This window comes from Callorhinus ursinus, unplaced genomic scaffold (assembly GCF_003265705.2).
Source record: "Callorhinus ursinus isolate GAN/ISIS: 27379988/994484 unplaced genomic scaffold, GSC_fseal_2.0 scaffold24, whole genome shotgun sequence".
Lineage (NCBI taxonomy): Eukaryota > Metazoa > Chordata > Mammalia > Carnivora > Otariidae > Callorhinus > Callorhinus ursinus.
Window position 1 is genome coordinate 19,238,744 of NW_027397086.1, and position 21,726 is coordinate 19,260,469.

At 38.5% G+C, this 21,726-nt stretch overlaps 1 protein-coding gene across 4 annotated transcripts in view; it reads left to right on the plus strand.

Annotated features, from left to right (window-relative positions):
• SVEP1 (sushi, von Willebrand factor type A, EGF and pentraxin domain containing 1) overlaps positions 1–21,726 on the plus strand; it is a 193,181-nt gene that overhangs the window by 73,511 nt on the left and 97,944 nt on the right. For all 4 annotated transcript variants that reach the window (XM_025888607.2, XM_073876569.1, XM_073876570.1 and 1 more), the window contains 6 exons: positions 3,522–3,719; positions 6,218–6,336; positions 15,188–15,317; positions 18,932–19,039; positions 19,963–20,094; positions 20,702–20,896. In XM_025888607.2, the coding sequence (XP_025744392.2) occupies positions 3,522–3,719; positions 6,218–6,336; positions 15,188–15,317; positions 18,932–19,039; positions 19,963–20,094; positions 20,702–20,896 (882 nt within the window). The remainder of the gene's footprint in view (positions 1–3,521; positions 3,720–6,217; positions 6,337–15,187; positions 15,318–18,931; positions 19,040–19,962; positions 20,095–20,701; positions 20,897–21,726) is intronic.

Genomic DNA, 21,726 nt, shown 5'->3' on the forward strand with positions numbered 1-21,726 from the left:
ATTTATTTGACAGAGAGAGAGAGAGACAGTGAGAGAGGGAACACAAGCAGGGGGAATGGGAGAGGGAGAAGCAGGCTTCCCGCCGAGCAGGGAGCCTGATGTGGGGCTCGATCCCAGGACCCTGGGATCATGACCTGAGCCGAAGGCAGATGCTGAACAACTGAGCCACCCAGGTGCCCCCAAACAGAATTATTCTAAGAAGCTATAACAAAGTATATAGAGGCCTTAGGTTTTTCAAGGAATAATAAAACACTATGCATAAATTTGTGCACATAAATTAAAAATTGGTGATATTATGTATGATTTTCTATGAAAATTAAATTTTTTTTAATGAATCAAGAAAAAAGTAGAAATGCAAGTGTATAATTACTTATAAAAAGTGGAAACTGTTATCTGAGCATTAATTACCCCCAAAATGACTGAGGGATCAATGAAACTCTTCTAAACTTTTCAGAAACAGTAATTCTATAGCATGTAACTTGGCCCAAATAATGGAAGGCTAAATAATTTGTATTATCAGACTACTACAAGTTGCCAACTTGATAGCTATTACCAAAAAAAAAAAAAACCCAGATAATAAACTATGACAGCAAATATACTACCAATCCATATTCAAAAGAATGGCCTGTCAAAACAAGCAGAGTTTATCCTAGGTATGCAGAAGGGCTTAAAATTAGATATAATCTATCAACATAATAAATTATCATTGTAACAAATAGGAAAAATTCACATTGTTACTTAGCAGAAGATAAAAATGTCATTCATCATCATTTAATGATAACACATTTTAAATAAAATTCTGAGAAACTCATACTGATAACTGACATAATAAAACAGATGTCCTTATTAAACCTGCAACCACTTATGGAAACAATATAAGCAGTCTTATTAAATCTGGGAAGAGAAAAGGTGCCCAGAATCATCCATATTGCTTAGTATTGTTCTCAAAGCTGGAGCACTTGTAATTTAATCGTAAGATTAGAGCTTTGGGGATTTAAAATATCATCATTGGTAGATTACATGTCTACCCCAAAATGGAATGAATCTAAGAGAGTTGAGAGTTAACTAACGTCATAAGAATACCAAATAAAAAACTTTTCCATATACACTGACAAATAAAATATATAGTGAAAAATCACATTCAGAAGGCCTATGGAAAATATAAAGTATGTAAGAATAACCTCAAACAGCAGTGTCTGGAAACTGTGTTACACAAACTACAAAATGTTAGAGACAGAGAACACCTTAGTATTTTTATAAAATTTTATCAAAATGTAAGTTCTCTCTAGATATATGTATAGGTAAAATGCAATCTTATTTAATACCCTAAAAGAGATTTTCTCTTTGCCCCTCTTTTGGAAGTAGGAAGTGATTCTAGAGCTTATCTGGAAGATATGTACGTGAAAATCACAAAAATAAGATTGAAAGGGAAGAGTGATAAAGGATAATAAAGTAGCTCTACAGGGTTTTAAAATATATACTAAAACTACAAAAATGAAGAGTTTGCAAGTACTGCCGTATAGATCAAGATGACTGAATAGATCCCCAAGTTTATGAGTTTCATGTATTACTAAGGAAGCATTGCAGGTCAGCTGAGAAGAAAAGATTTATTCAATTTATAATATAGAAAAATTGGCTGGCTCCTTGGGAAAAACAAATGAAACAAAATGAAATTCTGGTGTCTTTAATTCACACCAGACACCGAAGATCAATTCTTTGTAGTTTTTAAAATATAAATTAAAAAAATGAAACCATTAAAAATTAGAAGAGCATATAGTTAAAATATGTGAATGTTAACCAATTGCAGAACTTAAGTATAAAAGAGGTAGAAATAAAATCAGTAGATTAGACTATATAAAAATTAAAGAATATATAAATATATTTATATATAATAAATATATAAAAAAAACATAAGCAAACAATAGAAAAGAGAATATTAACAGGAAACAGAATCTCCAATGATTATCGCAGCCAAAATGATAATTTTGTTAATTTGTAAAGAACCATCCCTAAATAAGGGATATTGAGTCGCACATGGTCATTACATTTGAACCACAAATTTGGCTCCGATTTTCCTCTTCATTGCAGCACAACAGAAAGTCGGGGCAGTCATGTGGCACGTATTGTGCAAAAAGAAAGAAACAACCGATTTCTCAGGAAAAATTGCTTTTGCCGGCACAGGGGTTTGAAGGAAATTTCAGGGAGGAGGCATGGTGGCGAAGTGTTTTGGAGCACACAGAGTCTGCCACATACCTACAGGGTGACCTCAAGAACGTTGACTGTGGGTGACTTCCCCATAGTTGTGCCTCAGCACTCTTGTTTGTAAGCGGGAATGATAACAGTACCCCTCAGTGCATAGGATTAAGTCAGTCAATACACGGAAAGCACTTGGAATAATGCCTGGCATATTACATGCCGAATAACTGTGAGCAATTATTACATGGGAAATATAGACTGAAGATGCTAGCAGTGGTGCCAGTAGAATCATTACAAAACAAATAAATGTGCACATGGGTGGGGACACACACACACACACACACACACACACACACACACAGCCTACGTTAAGTCTTAGTCTTGATTTTCCATTCTATTTGCATTCCGCCTCCTTCATCTATTCCGAAGATAACATGAAGGGGCCAGGCCCCAAATTGACACAGTGATTTGAGGGAGGGAATGAAAACTTTTCTCATAATGTGCTCACTTAAAGATGTAACCAAAAGAACTCATAAAATGGAGACAGATTGCTGAATCTGTTGCTTAATCCATGAAAGAGGGACTCTAATTTACTATTTTAGTTTATTTATTTTTAAAGATTTTATTTATTTGAGAGAGAGAGAGAATGTGAAAGAGAGCATGAGATTGGGGAGGGGCAAAAGGAGAGGGAGAAGCAGACTCCCCGCTGAGCAGGGAGCCTGACGTGGGACTCGATACTGGGACTCTAGGATCGTGACCTGAGCCGAAGGCAGATGCTTAACTGACTGAGCTACCCAGGTGCCCTAATTTACTATTTTATACTTCAGAGCCATAAATATTCTGCAAACTGAAGGAACGTGCTCCAAGCAAGTGATAAAAGTCACAGTTGGCATTAACTAAAACATCAGTTAGAAGTTTTTCAAGGTATTGGGGCGCCTGGGTGGCTCAGTTGGTTAAGCGACTGCCTTTGGCTCAGGTCATGATCCCAGGGTCTTGGAATCGAGCCCCGCATCGGGCTCCCTACTTAACAGGGTTTTGCTTCCTCCTCTCCCTCTGTCGCTCCCACTGCTTATGCTGTCCTGTTCTCTCTCTGCCAAATAAATAAATAAAATCTTAAAAAAAAAAGTGTTTCAAGGTATTGATACACTGACAAAATAACATGAGATAACAAGAGATATAGTTTAGCATTATTTATAATGTATCATATGTTCAGTGTCATAAACAGGTATCATTTAGTGACTTATGTCAATTTCAAGGCAGCACAATTATATTTTTCGTGAAATTTGTGATAATGCAAATAACATTCTTTCATTTCCCTACAATAGAGCGCCATTGCTCCACCTTTCAGAAGCCCAGAGGTGTCATTGCCTCCCCCCCCAGCTGTGGCAAGCAGCCCGCCAGACCTGGGACGATTTGTCAACTCAGCTGCCGCCGAGGATTCATTTTATCAGGCGTCAGAGAAGAAGTGAGATGTACCACCTCTGGAAAGTGGAGTGCCAAAGTTCAGACAGCTGTGTGTAAAGGTAGGTCCCCTACGTTGGTCAGGTTGAAGACAAAATTCCTGTATAATGACATGTTGCTACAGTGTGGGGCTGTCCCTCTGCAGCTCTTGCTGCAAATCCATGATAAAGTGGTAGGTGTTATCCTAATCTACTCTATGAGGACTTCTGTTTCAAAATGATGGATTTACTAAGTCCAATTATAATATGATCAGTTATAATCCAATATAATATACAATTATATTATCCAGGCAATGACAGAAGAAATAAAATATAAGGATGATATTAAAGCTGGAAATCAGGTAAGTTTTCCATTAGGAGATGAAAATCTCTGAGAAATTTCTGGCCCATATAAAGCCTGTGGGACGGAGCGCCTGGGTGGCTCAGTTATTAAGCATCTGCCTTTGGCTCAGGAAATGATCCTGGAGTCTGGGGATTAAGCCCTGCATTGGGCTCCCTGCTCAGTGGGGAGTGCTTCTCCCTCTGCTCCCCCCCATCTCCCCCCAGCTCGTGTTCTATCCCCACTACCTCTCTCTCTCCTAAATAAATAAATAAATAAATAAATATCTTAAAAAAAATAAAGCCTGTGCAACTGAATCAATTTAAAAAGAATCAAGTTATCAGCACTTTGTTTTTGTTTTTTTAGAGGGTGGGGGACAGGCAGAGGGTGAGGGAGAGAGAGAGAATCCCAAGCAGGCTTCATGCGCAGCGTGGAGCCCAGCACAGGGCTCTGTCCCACAACCCTGAGATCATGACCCGAGCCGAAACCAAGAGTCAGACACTTAACCAACTGAGCCACCCAGGTGCCCCAGGAATCAAGTTATCAGCCCTTTGAGACCCATATCCCGTTATTTTCACAGGAGGACATTGCCATCTTACTTGCAACCAGAATAGACTTCTATGAAAAAAGGGGGTATTGAGAACAAGAAAGATTTCGGAAAAGTAAAAGCATCAGAAATATCTCTAAGAGAAGGATAAATAAAGTAGAACAGATGTTGTTGAAGAACCAAATTGAGAGTTTCCTCAGAATGGAAAAATAATAAACAACGAACTTGAATATCCCAAGTGATCAAACCAAAAAGATGGAAGTTAAGAGATACCAATGATAAGAAAAAGCCCCAATGTCCATTTAAGAAAGAGTTCCAGAAGGAGAGAGGGAAGGGGATGGAAGAGAAGAATTTTCTTAACCAATAGAAGGATGTTTCTCTGAGCTAAACTTGAAATGTGAGATCAGTCATAGCCCCTGACTATTAGGCAGGCATATTTTCACGACTGGTGAACTTTCTGAGGTCCAGAATTTAACAAGAAAATCTTAAATCAGTTTCCAGAGAGAATAGAGAAATTGCACAAAAGAAGCAAGAAGCAGACTTACATGATACTTCTCATTTACAACTATAAATGCCAGAAGGAAATATAGCAACGTCCAAAAAATACAGAAAGAAAATAGGAACTTTAAATTCCTAATCCAGTTAAGCTGTTATTCACGTGTGAATGGAAAATCAACTACTTTTTTAGATTTTCAGAGTCAATATGCTGATGCATATTGTGGGGGGAAAGTGTCCAAGTATCAGCCCCTCCAAGAAAAAGAAAATATAAATTGTAAAAAGTTTTCAAGAAACAAGAAGATATGAGACACAGATTATATCAACTCAGATGTATTCAGCTACAAGTTACAGAAGACCTAATTTAACGTAACTTAAAATAAGAGTACTTTTATGTTATATATAAGAACTTAGGTCTACAGTGATTAATGTGGATATATTTAATGTTACCACCTCTAACTCAGTATCTGTATTGCAGAGTTTCACGCTGCAAAAAAATATCATTGGCTTCAATTTGGTGTTTTGACAGTGCATTTTAGCACTACTAATTAATTCTACTTGACAGCCTTGTTTTCAAGTGTAATTCCTTCCAGCCACAGTCAACATTTATTTTTTGTTTCTTTATTTCATTCAAAAATATTTGCCAAGCTTCTGGTGTTTGCCAGGCACTATTTAACACAATGAGACAAGAGATATCCTGGCCTTCAACAAATGTGAATTCTGTGGGGGGAGAAAATTCAATTTCAAAATGACGTGTTGAGTTTTATGGTCAGGAAGGACAGAGGGCTGTGGGAGCCTATGGAGGAAGCAGTTCCTGAGGACCTTGTGTCTAAGCTGAGAAAGAACAAGGAGGAGTTATCTAGGTAAAGAAGGGAGAGGGCATTGACTCAGGCATGTAAAAGAACCTGGGCAAAGACCCAGGTGCAAGAAAGACCATGGAGTTTGCATGGAAATGAGAGCATCCAGCGTGTAGAGTAAGCTCCGGTCAGGCAACCATAAGAGATGAAGCTAAGAGGTCAGCAGGTACCAGGTCAGGAAGGGCCTCATAAGCCATGCTGAAGGCAGTTGCATGTTCCAAATGAATCCGGTATTGGGATGTAAAAAATGAGTCACAGAGTATTCATGTATTTTTACCTCTTTCTTAAATGACTTAGAATTAGGTATCAATTGACTCATTGATTTGTGCATTTTCTGAGTCAGATGTGGAGGCTCCTCAAATCAGCTGTCCTAAGGACATAGAGGCTAAGACTCTGGAACAGCAAGACTCTGCTAATATCACCTGGCAAATCCCAACAGCTAGAGACAACTCTGGGGAAAAGGTAAGGTTTGTGCGAATATTTGTATCCTTTTCAAATGGATTCTAAATGCACTACAAGTATGCGTGATATTGAAGATTTACTAATATACGAATGATAGTACTGTCTATATAAACTGTACTCATAAATATTAATGCCTCATTAGATAGAAGAATGATCAGCCTTGAGTTTTTAACTAGAAATCTCATAAAAATCTCTAAAATGCAAACTCTTATTCCATGGATTTGTTGTATTATGTATCCACTAAGATTACTTGACTAGGAATTCTTTGCCCCTTACTAAGCTCTGATGATCTTTCAAGGAAAAAAAAATGTGGAAACAATCTAAATTCCTGTTTATGAACATATCTTTTAAAATATGAGCCCTAAATGATTACATATTGTAAAGGAGGGATCAGTTTTTAATTCAGCTTTCTCTAACACAGTATTTTGTTCAGAATACAATATTTCAACATTATATATACAGTAGCTTGAGATAATTATCCATCAGATGTTAGAAAAGGAATTCATTTAGGATTTAACTCCCCTTGAATTTACACTGTTAGTATTCACATACATTAAGGTGCTTTTATGGTATATGGTTTTCACAACTGCATGTAAACTTGTGTAAATCATGCCAGCCAGGATTTATCAGGGTGGGGGCCACAACGCACACAGAAAAATTGTTCTGATCATTGTGTTGAATATACTTAGAATCAGGGTAGCTTTTTAAAAAATCAACTGTAGTGATCATGCTGTACATTACATTCCCAGGATTTATTTATTTTATAAATGGAAATTTGTACCTTGTGACCCCCTTACCCCATTTCATCCCCCTCCCCCACCCCCACCTCTGACAACCACCACCTGTTCTCTGTATCTAGGAGTTTGTTTCTTTGTTTTCTTAGATTCCACATTAAGTAGAGCTCATATGGTATTTTTCTTTAGGTAACTAAGGACAAGGTAACTTTTAAATCTGAATTTAAAAGGGCAAATGTGACTTCTAGGGCTAAAGGGACTGTAGGTGATGTACATGTTGAATGATTAGTCCATCATGTGTGGTTTCTACTTTCCGTTAAAAGGCCCATGAAAACATGCATTGTTGTTACCTTCATCAGGATCATCAACAAGCCTCCACAGGCTCCCACAGTCCTCTGTCCTTCCTGACCATAAAACACAATATGCCATTTTGAAATTGAATTTTCTCCCCCCAGCAGAATACAGGGGCATATTTCAGGATCTAATGAGAGTTCACACTAAATGTAGCACCTGAGTGTTGAAATATTTTTAAAAGTACAATTGAAAAGACAAATGTATTTGGCTACAAAAGTATTTTTAAATTTGTATTTTAAAAAATTCCTAAAATAAGGGACAGGGGGCAGAGCAAGATGGCGGAGGAGTAGGAGACGTGGATTTCCTCTGGTCTCAGGAATTCAGCTGAATAGGGATCAAACAATTCTGAACACCTACGAACTCAACAGGAGATCGAAGAAAAGAATAGCAACAACTCTCTGAACAGAAAAGCGACCACTTACTGGAAGCAGGGACCCAACAAGCAGCAGATTCAGAGAGACTCCCCTTTCTCCTCCGGGAGGAACGGCCAGAGAGCGCACCGCAGGGATCTGCTGGGTTTGGAGACTCCACACTGAGTCGGGTGCCAGAGATAGAAATGCTCGGTCACAGGCCGGGTGAGCATGGAGTGCAGCCGGAGACCGGGGAGCCGGGAGTGAATGACTGCTTTTCTCTGGGGGCGCACTGAGGAGTGGGGCCCCGAGTTCTCGGCTCCTCCAGGGCGGAGATTGGAGGCCACCATTTTCACTCTCGTCCTCCAAAGCTGTACCGAGAGCTTGCAGGGAACAAAAGCTCCCGAGAGCAAACCCGAGCAGATTACTTAGCCCGGACCGGCAAGGGCGGGTCAATTCCAACTCCCGCAAAGACATTTGGGAACCACGGCAACAGGCCCCTCCCCCAGAAGATCAGCAAGAACCGCCAGCCAAGACCAAGTTTACCGATCAATGAGAACAGGAGAACTCCAGCGCTAGGGGAATACGGCACATAGAATTCATGGCTTTTTTACCATGATTCTTTAGTCATTCAAAGTTAATTTTTTTAACTGTTTTTTTTTTTGAATTTTTCTTTTTCCCTTTTTCAACCAACATCTTATCAATCCCTTTTTAAAAAAAATTTTTTTATATTTTTCATTTTTAGAGTCAGATTCTGTCCCTTCATAGTAGTTACCCTTATTTTTGGCATATATATATAAGTTGTTCTCTCTTTAAAATTCGGAGATACAGTTTCTTCTAACAGATCAAAATACACCCGAAATCACTAGTGTATGGCATTATTCTAGTCTCCTGCCTGATCACATTCTCTCCCCCTCTTTTTTTTTAAATCTTCTTCTTTCTTTTCTCAAACAACTTCTTATCTTATCAATTCCTTTTATAAAATCTTTTATAATTTTCATCTTTACAGTCATATTCCATCCCTTCATTATATCAACCCTTATTTTGTACATATATAAGTCTTTCTTTCTTTAAAATTTTAGGAGGCACTTTCTTCTAACAGACCAAAATACACCCAAAATCTAGTGTGTGGCACTGATCTATGCACTAGCCTGATCATATTTGATCATATTCTGTTTTGTTTTGTTTTGTTCTGTTTTTGTTTGTTTTTATCTTTTTCTTTTTCTTTTTTTCTTCTCTTTCTTTTTTCTTTCTTTCCCTTTCTTCTCCCCTGGTTCCAAGTCTTTTCTGATTTGTTTAGAGTATATTTTCTGGGGATGTTGTTAACCTGTTAGCATTTTGTTCTCTCATTCATCTATTCTCCTCTGGACAAGATGACAAGACAAAAAAAAATCACCTCAACAAAAAGAACAAGAGGTAGTACCATCTGCCAGGGACCTACTCAATACAGACATTAGTACGATGTCAGACCTAGAGTTCAGAACCATGATTTTAAAGATACTAGCTGGGCTTGAAAAAAGCATGGAGGTTATTAGAGAAACCCTTCCTGGAGAAATAAAAGAACTAAAATCTAAACAGGTCGAAATCCAAAAGGCTCTTAATGAGGTGCTATCAAAAATGGGGGCAATATCTGCTAGGATAAATGAGGCAGAAGAGAGAATTAGCGATATAGAAGACCAAATGATGGAAGATAAAGAAGCTGAGGAAAAGAGATAAACAACTACTGGATCACGAGGGCAGAATTCAAGAGATAAGCGATACAATAAGACCAAACAACATTAGAATAATTGGGATCCCAGAAGAAGAAGAAAGAGAGAGAGGGGCAGAAGGTATATTGGGGCAAATTATAGCAGAGAACTATCCTAATGAGGGGAAGGAAACAGGCATCAAAATCCAGGAGGCACAGAGAACCCCTCTCAAAATCAATAAAAATAGGTCAACACCCTGACATCTAATAGTAAAACTTACGAGTCTCAGAGACAAAGAGAAAATCCTGAAAGCAGCTGAGGAGAAGAGATATGTAAGCTACAATGGTAGAAACATTAGATTGGCAACAGACCTATCCACAGAGACCTGGCAGGCCAGAAAGGACTGGCATGATATCTTCAGAGCACTAAACGAGAAAAATATGCAGCCAAGAATACTATATCCAGCTAGGCTGTCATTGAAAATAGAAGGAGAGATAAAAGGCTTCCAGGACAAACAAAAACTAAAGGAATTGGCAAACACGAAACCAGCCCTCTAAGAAATATTGAAAGGGGTCCTCGAAGCAAAGAGAGAGCCTAAAAGCAGCATAGATCAGAAAGGAGCACAGACAATATACAGTAACAGTCACCTTACAGGCAATACAATGGCACTAAATTCATATCTTTCGATAGTTACCCTGAATGTAAATGGGCTAAATGCCCCAATCAAAAGACACAGACTATCAGATTGGATTAAAAACCAAGACCCATCGATATGCTGTCTGCAAGAGACTCATTTTAGACCCAAAGACACCCCCAGATTGAAAGTGAGGGGGTGGAAAACCATTTACCATGCTAATGGACACCAAAAGAAAGCTGGGGTGGCAATCCTTATATCAGACAAATTAGATTTTAAACCAAAGACTGTAGTAAGAGATGAGGACGGACACTATATCCTACCTAAAGGGTCTATCCAACAAGAGGATCTAACAATTGTAAATATCTCTGCCCCTAACATGGGAGCAGCCAATTATATAAGGCAATTAATAACAAAAGCGAAGAAACACATTGACAACAATACAATAATAGTGGGGGACTTTAACACCCCCCTGACTGAAATGGACAGATCATCTACGCAAAAGATCAACAAGGAAATAAAGACTTTAAATGACACACTGGACCAAATGGACTTCCCAGACATATTCAGAACATTCCATCCCAAAGAAACGGAGTACACATTCTTCTCTAGTGCCCATGGAACATTCTCCAGGATAGATCACATCCTAGGTCACAAATCAGGTCCCAACTTGTACCAAAAGATTGGGATTATTCCCTGCATATTTTCAGACCACAGTGCTTTGAAACTAGAACTCAGTCACAAGAGGAAAATCGGAAAGAACTCAAATACATGGAGGCTAAAGAGCATCCTACTAAAGAATGAATGGGTCAACCAGGAAATTAAAGAAGAATTTAAAAAATTCATGGAAACCAATGAAAATGAAAACACAACTATTCAAAATCTTTGGGATACAGCAAAGGCAGTCCTAAGAGGAAAGTATATAGCAAATACAAGCCTTTCTCAAGAAACAAGAAAGGTCTCAAATACACAACCTAACCCTACGCCTAAAGGAGGTAGAGAAAAAACAGCAAATAAAGCCTAAACCCAGCAGGAGGAGAGAAATAATAAAGATTAGAGCAGAAATCAATGAAATAGAAACCAAAAGAACAGTAGAACAGATCAACGAAACTAGGAGCTGGTTCTTTCTTTGAAAGAATTAACAAGATTGATAAACCCCTGGCCAGACTTTCCAAAAGAAAAGAGAAATGACCCAAATCAACAAAATCATGAATGAAAGAGGAGAGATCACAACCAACACCAAAGAAATACAAACAATTATAAGAACATATTATGAGCAACTATATGCCAGCAAATTAGATAACCTGGAAGAAATGGATGCATTCCTAGAGATGTATCAACTACCAAAAATGAATCGAGAAGAAATAGAAAACCTGAACAGACCTATAACCACTAAGGAAATGGAAGCAGTCATCAAAAATCTCCGAACAAACAAAAGCCCAGGGACAGATGGCTTCCCAGGGGAATTCTACGAAACATATAAAGAAGAATTAATACTTATTCTCCTGAAACTGTTCCAAAAAATAGAAGTGGAAGGAAAACTTCCAAACTCATTTTATGAGGCCACCATTACCTTGATCCCAAAATCAAAGACCCCATCAAAAAGGAGAATTACAGACCAATATCCTTGATGAACATGGATGCAAAAATTCTCACCAAAATACTAGCCAATAGGATCCAACAGTACATTGAAAGGATTATTCACCATGACCAAGTGGGATTTATCCCTGGGCTGCAAGGTTGGTTCAACATCTGCAAATCAGTCAACGTGATACAATATATTAACAAAAAATAAATAAATAAATATCATATGATCCTCTCAATAGATGCAGAAAAAGCATTTGAAAAGTACAGCATACCTTCTTGATCAAAACTCTTTAGAGTATAGGGATAGAGGGTACATACCTCAATATCATAAAAGCCATCTATGAAAAACCTACAGCGAATATCATTCTCAATGGGGAAAAGCTGAGAGCTTTCCCCCTAAGGTCAGGAACACTGCAGGGATGTCCACTATCACCACTGTTATTCAACATAGTATTAGAAGTTCTAGCCACAGCAATCAGACAACAAAAAGAAATCAAAGGCATCCACATCGGCAAAGAGGAAGCCAAACTCTCACTCTTTGCAGATGATATGATACTTTATGTGGGAAACCCAAGAGACTCCACCCCAAAACTGCTAGAACTCATACAGGAATTCAGTCAAGTGGCAGGATATAAAATCAATGCACAGAAATCAGTGGCATTCCTATACACCAACAACAAGACAGAAGAGAGACAAATTAAGGAGTCAATCCCATTTACAGTTGCACCCAAAACCATAAGATACCTAGGAGTAAATCTAACCAAAGAGGCAAAGGATCTGTACTCAGAAAACTATAAAATACTCATGAAAGAAATTGAGGAAGACACAAAGAAATGGAAAAACGTTCCATGCTCATGGATTGGAAGAACAAACATTGTGAAGATGTCAATGCTACCTAGAGCAATCTACACATTCAGTGCAATCCCCATCAAAATACCATCCACTTTTTTCAAAGAAATGGAACAAATAATCCTAAAATTTGTATGGAACCAGAAGAGACCCCCGAATAGCCAGAGGAATATTGAAAAAGAAAAGCAAAGCTGGCGGCATCACAATTCCGGACTTCCAGCTCTATTACAAAGCTGTCATCATCAAGACAGTATGGTACTGGCACCAAAACAGACACATAGATCAATGGAACAGAATCGAAAGCCCAGAAATGGACCCTCAACTCTATGGTCAACTAATTTTTGACAAAGCAGGAAAGAATGTCCAATGGCAAAAAGACAGTCTCTTCAACAAACGGTGTTGGGAAAATTGGACAGCCACATGCAGAAGAATAAAACTGGACCATTTCCTTACACCACCCACAAAAATAGACTCCAAACGGTTGAAAGACCTAAACGTGAGACAGGAGTCCATCAAAATTCTAAAGGAGAACAGAGGCAGCAACCTCTTCGACCTCAGCTGCAGCAAGTTCTTCCTAGAAACATCAGCAAAGGCAAGGGAAGCAAGGGCAAAAATGAACTATTGGGATTTCATCAAGATAAAAAGCTTTTGCACAGCAAAAGAAACAGTCCACAAAACCAAAAGACAACCGACAGAATGGGAGAAAATATTTGCAAATGACATATCAGATAAAGGGCTAGTATCCAAAATCTATAAAGAACTTATCAAACTCAACACCCAAAGAACAAATAATCCAATCAAGAAATGGGCAGAAGACATGAACAGACATTTTTCCAAAGAAGACATCCAAATGGCCAACAGACCCATGAAAAAGTGCTCAACATCGCTCGGCATCAGGGAAATCCAAATCAAAACCTCCATGAGATACCACCTCACACCCGTCAGAATGGCTAGAATTAACAAGTCAGGAAATGACAGATATTGCCGGGGATGTGGAGAAAGGGGACCCCTCCCACACTGTTGGTGGGAATGCAAGCTGGTGCAGCCACTCTGGAAAACAGTATGGAGGTTCCTCAAAAAGTTGAAAATAGAGCTACGATACGATCCGGCCATTGCACTACTGGGTATTTACCACAAAGATAAAAATGTAGGGATCTGAAGGGGCACATGTACCCCACTGTTTATAGCAGTAATGTCCAAAATAGCCAAACTGTGGAAAGAGCCAAGATGTCCATCGAAAGATGAATGGATAAAGAAGATGTGGTATATATACACAATGGTATATTATGCAGCCATCAGAAGGAATGAGATCTTGCCATTTGCAATGACGTGGATGGAACTGGAGGGTGTTATGCTGAGTGAAATAAGTCAATCAGAGAAAGACATGTATCATGTGACCTCACTGATATGAGGAACTCTTAATCTCAGGAAACAAACTGAGGGTTGCTGGAGTGGTGGGGGGGTGGGAGGGATGGGGTGGCTGGGTGATAGACATTGGGGAGGGTATGTGCTATGGTGAGCGCTGTGTATTGTGCAAGACTGTTGAATCACAGATCTGTACCTCTGAAACAAATAATGCAATATATGTTAAGAAAAAAAAAGAAGAAGAAGATAGCAGGAGGGGAAGAATGAAGGGGAGTAAATTGGAGGGGGAGAGGAACTATGAGAGACAATGGACTCTGAAAAACAAACTGTGGGTTCTAGAGGGGAGGGAGTGGAGGGATGGGTTAGCCTGGTGATGGATATTAAAGAGGGCACATTCTGCATGGAGCACTGGGTGTTATGGACAAACAATGAATCATGGAACACTACATCAAAAACTAATGATGTAATGTATGGTGATTAACATAACAATAAAAAATTTAAAGTAAAAAAAATTTCTAAATTAAAAGACAAATAGTAAACTTGAGACAAATGCTTCAAACTTATCAAAGGTTAGAATATTTATTACCTACACATTAATATAAATGTATTGTATCATAATTTTCAAGTGGACTAAGAAGGCAAACATATAATACAAAAAAGAAAGAATATATTTATATCTTGCAAACATATGAGAATTTAATCTTAGTCTAAGGCATTAAGAAATTGTGAATTAAAAAAATTACCTGGTGTCATATTTTTGAGTTACCAAAAAATAATGGTATTTAATATAGGGTAGAGAACTTAGAGCGGGAACTTTAACACAGACACTATCAAATACTGACAAATGGGAATGCAAGTTATTACCATGTTTTGGGAAAGAAATTGTGTATTATCTATCAATAAAATGGGACCATTTGGGGCCAATTTAAATGTCCTTCAATAGATTTTTTTAAATTAGCATATATTTATTCTATAGAAAATCATGGAGACATTTAAGTGTCTTCTTAAGTTCTAAAGACTATGTAACAACATAAAGAATGTTTTAAGATATTATGTTTAAAAAACAAGGAACAACATTTCATATGTATACCAACTGTATAAACTACGTGAATAGAATAATAATCTGGAAAGAAACACAACGAAAGGCTGTGCCTGATTCTTTTTTCCTATTTGCGATATGTATGAAATATTGTATCATTTTTAATTTCACTTTTCCTAATAATATTTAAGTTAAAAAAAATACCATTGCTATTAACTTTAACTTTCAATATATTCATTTATCTCTAAAAGGTATCAATCCATGTTCATCCAGCTTTCACCCCACCTTACCTTTTCCCGATTGGAGATGTTGCTATCACATATACAGCAGTTGACCTCTCCAGCAACCAAGCCAGCTGCACCTTCCATGTCAAGGTTATTGGTAAGTCGTGAAATTACTTGGGTGGGTTTGTGAAAATCATCCAGCCCTCCAAGGGCTATGCTGCCCCTTTATCTTCAACAACTCCCTCCCACTGATTCTCCCTATGGGCCTTGAAACCTGCTCAAGCCCCTCCCTCTCTGAAACCTACATACTCTTTATGTGTCGCTGTCTCTCTTTGATTTCTTCCAATATGAGTCTTTTGAAAAGTCCCCAGTGGTTGCCATCTGTTTTGTCTCAAGGGCCATGTATTTTCAAAGTCACTCAGTGTGTCTGGCTCTTGTCACCTTCACTCATATGAACTACTGTCACCAGAGTTATCAGTCATCTGTAGAGTTACTCCTACTGCACACTTTTTAGTTCTTATTTTACATAATCTTTCCTTAGATTTAAAAAAAATTTTAAGATTTTGCATTTATTCATTTGAGAGAAAGAGAGCGCATGTGAGTGAGAGCATGAGCAGGGCGAGGGTCAGAGGGAGAGGGAGAAGCAGACTCCCTGCCGAGCAGGGAGCCCGATGCGGGGCTCGAACCCAGGACCCTGGGATCGCGACCTGAGCCGAAGGCAGATGCATAATGTAAGCGACTGAGCCGCCCAGGTGCCCTAGATTTTACATTATTTAACCACACTCTACTTACTGAAATTGTCTCCTTCTCTAGCTTATCTGATACCCATCTTTCTTGGTTCCCCAACCCTTTGTTCTCATTTCTTCTTTATCTCTTTCCTACGTGGCTTCTCTTCCTCAGACCAACTTTCAAACGTGGCTCATCCCCAGGGTTCCAGCCTAGTCCTCTTCTCTTTCTCTTTCCATAGTTTTCCCAGTGATTTTGTTAACTGACCACTTTCAGATTTCTATCTCAATCTCTTTTCTGAAGTTCAAACCAATATATAGAACTGCCTCCCGAGCTTTCCATGTAGATGTCTTACAGGCATTTCAAACTCACCCAAACCTAGTATATTTCTCAGCTCAGAAAATGGCACAGCCAGTCACCTACCTACCAGGCAAAAGTCTGGAAGTCATCCTTGACTCCTTTCCTTCCATCACCAGCATCCAGTCAGTTACCCAGTGCTGCTGGTTTCATCTACTGTTGTCTCTGAAATCTGTCCTAGTCTCTTCACGCTTACAACCACTGCTATAGACCAGTCCTTTTGGAAGGGGGGTGCTGGTTTGCCACCCCATCTCCCAATTCGTCTTTGTATTTTCAATCAATTCAGTGGCTATTCAGTAGATATCAGATACCCACCACCAAGATGTAATATGTGCAGTAATAGGATATGTAGCAGTCTGTAGTCAAGAGCACAGACTCTGAGCCCAATCTGAGTCCACTCTCCCACCTAAAGTCAGTGTGAACAGTAGCCTCTTTGTGCCTCAGATTCTTCATCCAGAAATATAATTAATTAACATATTACATCACAGGGTTATTGTAAGGTTTTTAATTAGTTAAAATTCATAAACCACTTGAACTGGTGCCTGACACACGTTAAGCTCTATATAAACATATTGACATTTTGCTATATTCGTCTCATATATTTTAATATGTTTGTTTAAAAATTCAGCACATTAAATTCATTTTATTTCAAGAATTTTACATAACTTTTTGAAATAACTAATGTATATCAGACTGGCTCCTTACCTTAGAAATTACAGGTTTGGGTAAAAGTAGATAAAAAACGATGCAAGTAAAAATCAGCCTAATTCATTTCATAGTGCTTAGGTTTTTCCATTGCTTGTTCAGTGTTGTTTTAAACATGAACTTTGCCAGTCATATGAAAAATATGCTGGATTTGTTTTCTATAATACTGTGATTTTAGACATGGAACTGTGGTTCAGCATTTGCCAAGTTTTAATTTTTCACAATGAAGAGTCAGCCTGGTGAAATGTAAAATGTGTACTCAAGTGTCTAGCTAGACCCTGGATTTTCAGATTATGAAAGAGAGATGAAATGGGAAAGAAGAGGGAACAGGAGAAGGTGAGAGAAAGGGAGAGAAGGAGAGGGGGAGGGGGCAGAGAGAGACAGAGACAGAGACAGAGAAAATATTTGAAAGCCCACATTTTCTCGTTTCCTCAGATGACGGGGGTGGGTATCTTACTGATAAGTGAGAGGAAGCAGGAATGCTTTTGCTCAGCGTTCCAGGGAATGCTGCCTCACATGCTCTGAAATAGGCTTTCTCTCTCCTTTGGAGACCGCCATTACCTCCCGTGCTTTTGACGGTAATTAACTGAGTCTTGGTGCTCTCTTATGCCTGCAGTTCAGCTTTAAAATGTTTGTCCAGGGGCACCTGGGTGGCTCAGTCATTAAGCGTCTGCCTTCGGCTCAGGTCATGATCCGGGGGTCCTGGGATCGAGCCCCGCGTCGGGCTTCCTGCTCCGCGGGAAGCCTGCTTCTCCCTCCTCCACTCCCCCTGCTTGTGTTCCCTCTTTTGCAGTCTCTTTCTCTCTGTCAAATAAATAAATAAAATCTTTTGAAAAAAAATAATAAAATAAAATGTTTGTCCAGAATCAGGTAAGTTTAGAATATCTTGGAAATACCTATTTGCAATTTCTTTTGGGAAAATAGTAAATGCTGCCAGATTTGTCAGTTTAACTCTGAATTGACTTGATTCAGCACCCTTCAAGTGCACAGACCTCCAATGAGCATTTCTTCACGTTTTTCTTTATTCAGCAACTTTTTTTGAGCATGTGTTACGGACCAGGTGCTGTGCTCTGCAGTGAAAAGCTAACTGTGAGCAAGAGAGACTTCATCACAGGTCAACAGAATTTATAGTCTCAAAAAGTAGTAAACCAAAGGCACTGCGCTAATGAAATGACAAGCATGAGGAAAAGAGAAAAGACTTAGCATAAAACAGAAATCTATATATTCTCACAGATACAGTTCATTTAATTTCCGAGTATGTGTTTTCGTATATCATGTAGAGAGATACCTTGGTCTTAATGCCCGTGATTGCAGTCTTCTAGCATAATGACCTCAGATAAGTCCCTTAAATTTGCCTAGCCTGAGATTTGGTCATTTCAGTCCTTCTGCTTCTCTGGGAAGGTTCTCTTCACTTCCTGGTCGATCAGCTCAACTACTCTGGGTAGAATGCCCACCACATCCAGAACTGCCTTTTTAAAAAATCTTTTATTTTGTTTTAAAGCTTTATTTATTTATTTATTTATTTATTTGGTGGGGTAGAGATAGCGAGTGATCGGGGGAGGGGCAGAGGGAGAAGGAGAGAGAATGTCAAGCAGACTCCGTGCTGAGTGTGGAGCCCCACTAGGGGCTCGATCTCACAACCCTGAGATCATGCCCTGAGCCAAAACCAGGAGTTGGACACTTAACCAACTAAGCCACCCAGGTGCCCCCAGAATTGCCTTTTACATGGCTGTGCTCAGGGTGATTTTAGGAACCTAGTATTTCCTCTTTAACAGGGAGAGGGCAGCATAACAAGACTCAGCTCTTTCTTTCGCCTTGAGACCAGGGTTACCACAAATCTCATTGTCAAAGGGGGCTCCAGGGCCAGCTTAACAAGGTCAAGGTTCTCTGCCAGCACAAGTAGACTTCAATTCTCCTCTGCACACCCCCTTGTCATTTTTGAATATCAGTTGTAACTTCTTTCTCTGCTTTCCTGTTTTTTAGATGTAGAACCACCTAGCATAGACTGGTGCAGATCCCCACCTCCAATTCAAGTCTCAGAGAAGGAGTATCCTGCAACATGGGATGAGCCTCAGTTCTCAGACAACTCAGGTGCAGACGCAGAGACTTTGTGGTCAGCATGGTTAACCCTGAATTGTATTTCATTTTTAAAAACTTTTAAAAAGGATAAAAGAAATGAAAAGCAAATTGCATCTTGTCTAAGTAGAATGAATAATCATATAAGGTAATATGTTTTAATGCTAGGATAGTTTTATATAATTTAATATTACTAATATTACCTATCCATGGGGTTCCCTTCATTCAGTCTCCAGTGCACATTTATTAAACCTATTCATTGAGTCTCTATGTTTACATTGTCCTGAAGGCATAAACTATGCATTTTAGTAATATTGTTAGTAGAGTTCGTGTTCATACTCATTTCTTCAACATCTGCCCCTAAAATCAGAAAAGTTCATAGGAAAGCAGAAAAAAAAATGAGCAAATACAGTTGAAGTTCATGTTAAAGGTCTCACTAAAACCCAGTAAGCAACAATTAAAAAGGCAAATTAAATAAATTTCTTAATTAAATTTCCGCTATTGGTGAGTGAGGGGTAGGGATAATTGGGTGACAGGCACTGAGGAGGGCACTTGATGTAATGAGCACCAGGTGTTATATACAACTGATGAATCACTGAATTCTACCCCTCAAACTAATAATATCGTATATACTAACTAAATCGAATTTAAGTAAAGAATTTAAAAAATTTTCCAGTATGCCAATAGACTGATCTACTCAAGGAAAATCATTTATTTAGCAAGAATGCCTTACTCTGATGAGGTTTTTGAGTCTAATACTTCTATGTTACAGCATAAATATTGCATCTTTTATTTTTTTACTAGTGACCAAGTCAACATAAATTGAATGCCCAGCTGGTTTGTATAAAGAGAAAATGAAAATTCAAATCAAATACAGGAACTGATAAAGTGACTGCAGACCAGTCACCCCAAAACTAGGTCCCTTCTTTCCTCTCTAGGGGCCGTATTGCTCATCACCAGGAGCCATTCACCAGGAGACCTTCTCCCTCACGGGGAGACTCTAGTACGGTATACAGCCACCGATCCCTCGGGCAATAACAGAAGCTGTGACATTCACATTGTCATAAAAGGTATTCCCTTCATAAACCTCCAGAAATCTCGTTGACATTTGCTATATGTAATTACTATATTTTGTGAGAGAAAATGGACTGTGTACAGTAGATTCGTAAAGTAAGTATAATGACAGATCTTATTTACGTTTCCCATTGTAATTGCTTCACTTCATGATACATAGAAATATTTTCTTCAAGAGTAGTCTTTAACATTTCGTTAACATTTTCACTAAAAGTACAAAATGTTACTGTCATAATTCTATTTTGAAGAGTTGAGGAGACAGACTCTGAAAATATACTTGCTACATAATGCTATCTAGTTTTCACTCTTATTATAGGAAGGCCACAAATAACAACCCCAAATCAGAAATAACTTAGCATTTATAAAATATATGCACAACCTCTAATCATACATAGGTACAGCTTTTCAACTGTGCCCACCTAGGAACCAAGAGGCATATGTTGTCACGTTCCCACACTGAGGATTTATGATGATAGTTTTTCTAGGAGTGCTGGTGGACAGGAGGAGTCCTTTTCAAAATTCAGCTTAGACTCATAGAATTTAATTTATATTAGTTATATTGTTTATACCACTGTAAATAATGGTACATTTTTTTTTATGCAGCTTCTCCCTGTGAAGTTCCATTTACACCTGTAAATGGGGATTTTATATGTACTCAAGATAGTGCTGGAGTTAACTGCACATTAAGTTGCTCAGAGGGCTATGATTTCACAGAAGGGTCTACTGAGAAGTATTACTGTGCTTATGAAGATGGAATCTGGAAGCCACCATATTCCACTGAATGGCCAGACTGTGCTAGTAAGTTTTAATTTCTTCCTGGACTCCTTTTGTATATGTGTGTGTGGGTTTGCGTATGTGTACGTTTCTGAACATTTAAGAGGAAAACTGCCTTACTATAGGGATTGGGTTTCATGAGTGAAAAATGGTGCCATGAGGGGCACCTGCCTGGCTCACTTAGTAGAGCATGCAACTCTTGATCTTGGGGTCATGAGTTTGAGCCCCACATTGGGCATAGAGCTTACTTAAAAGATGGTGCCATGAATTTGAAATGTTTGTGAATAAGAGAAATGTTCAGCCCTTGATTTAAAATGTTGGCCCATCAGAGTCTGGTTATTGATTGCTACAGGACAAGATTCTGTTTAAGGCAAACCCATCTTGGCCCTCTCCTTGTTATCTACCAGAAATAGACTTGTCAGCATGTTCTTGATCCATAAACTTGAACTTATAGTCTCATAGTCTGCAGAAGAGCTTATATTTAAAGTAGGATCCATGATATGTAATGGGGAAAGGTCAGTTACAATCTCTTTAGGTCTGATTTAGATTTAGAGCTATTCTATAATCTTAAATATATGTATTGTTATAAAAATAGCCAATATCTTTGTCTGGTGTAAATAAATATTCTTTGGAATGATTCTTGATTCAGTACCATAGATGGAGTTTAAATGCCAATGTCTTGGAAAAAGAATAAAGCCCAATTACTTGAGCTATTTTTTTCCCACAAATTTGGGTAGTAATTAAAAGTTCTACAGTGTCACTCACCTCTGTCACAGATTGAGACAGTAGTATTTTAATGCTGATGCTATTAGGGGTCATTGTCTCAGAATATTATGGGACATCTTGCTGTGCCT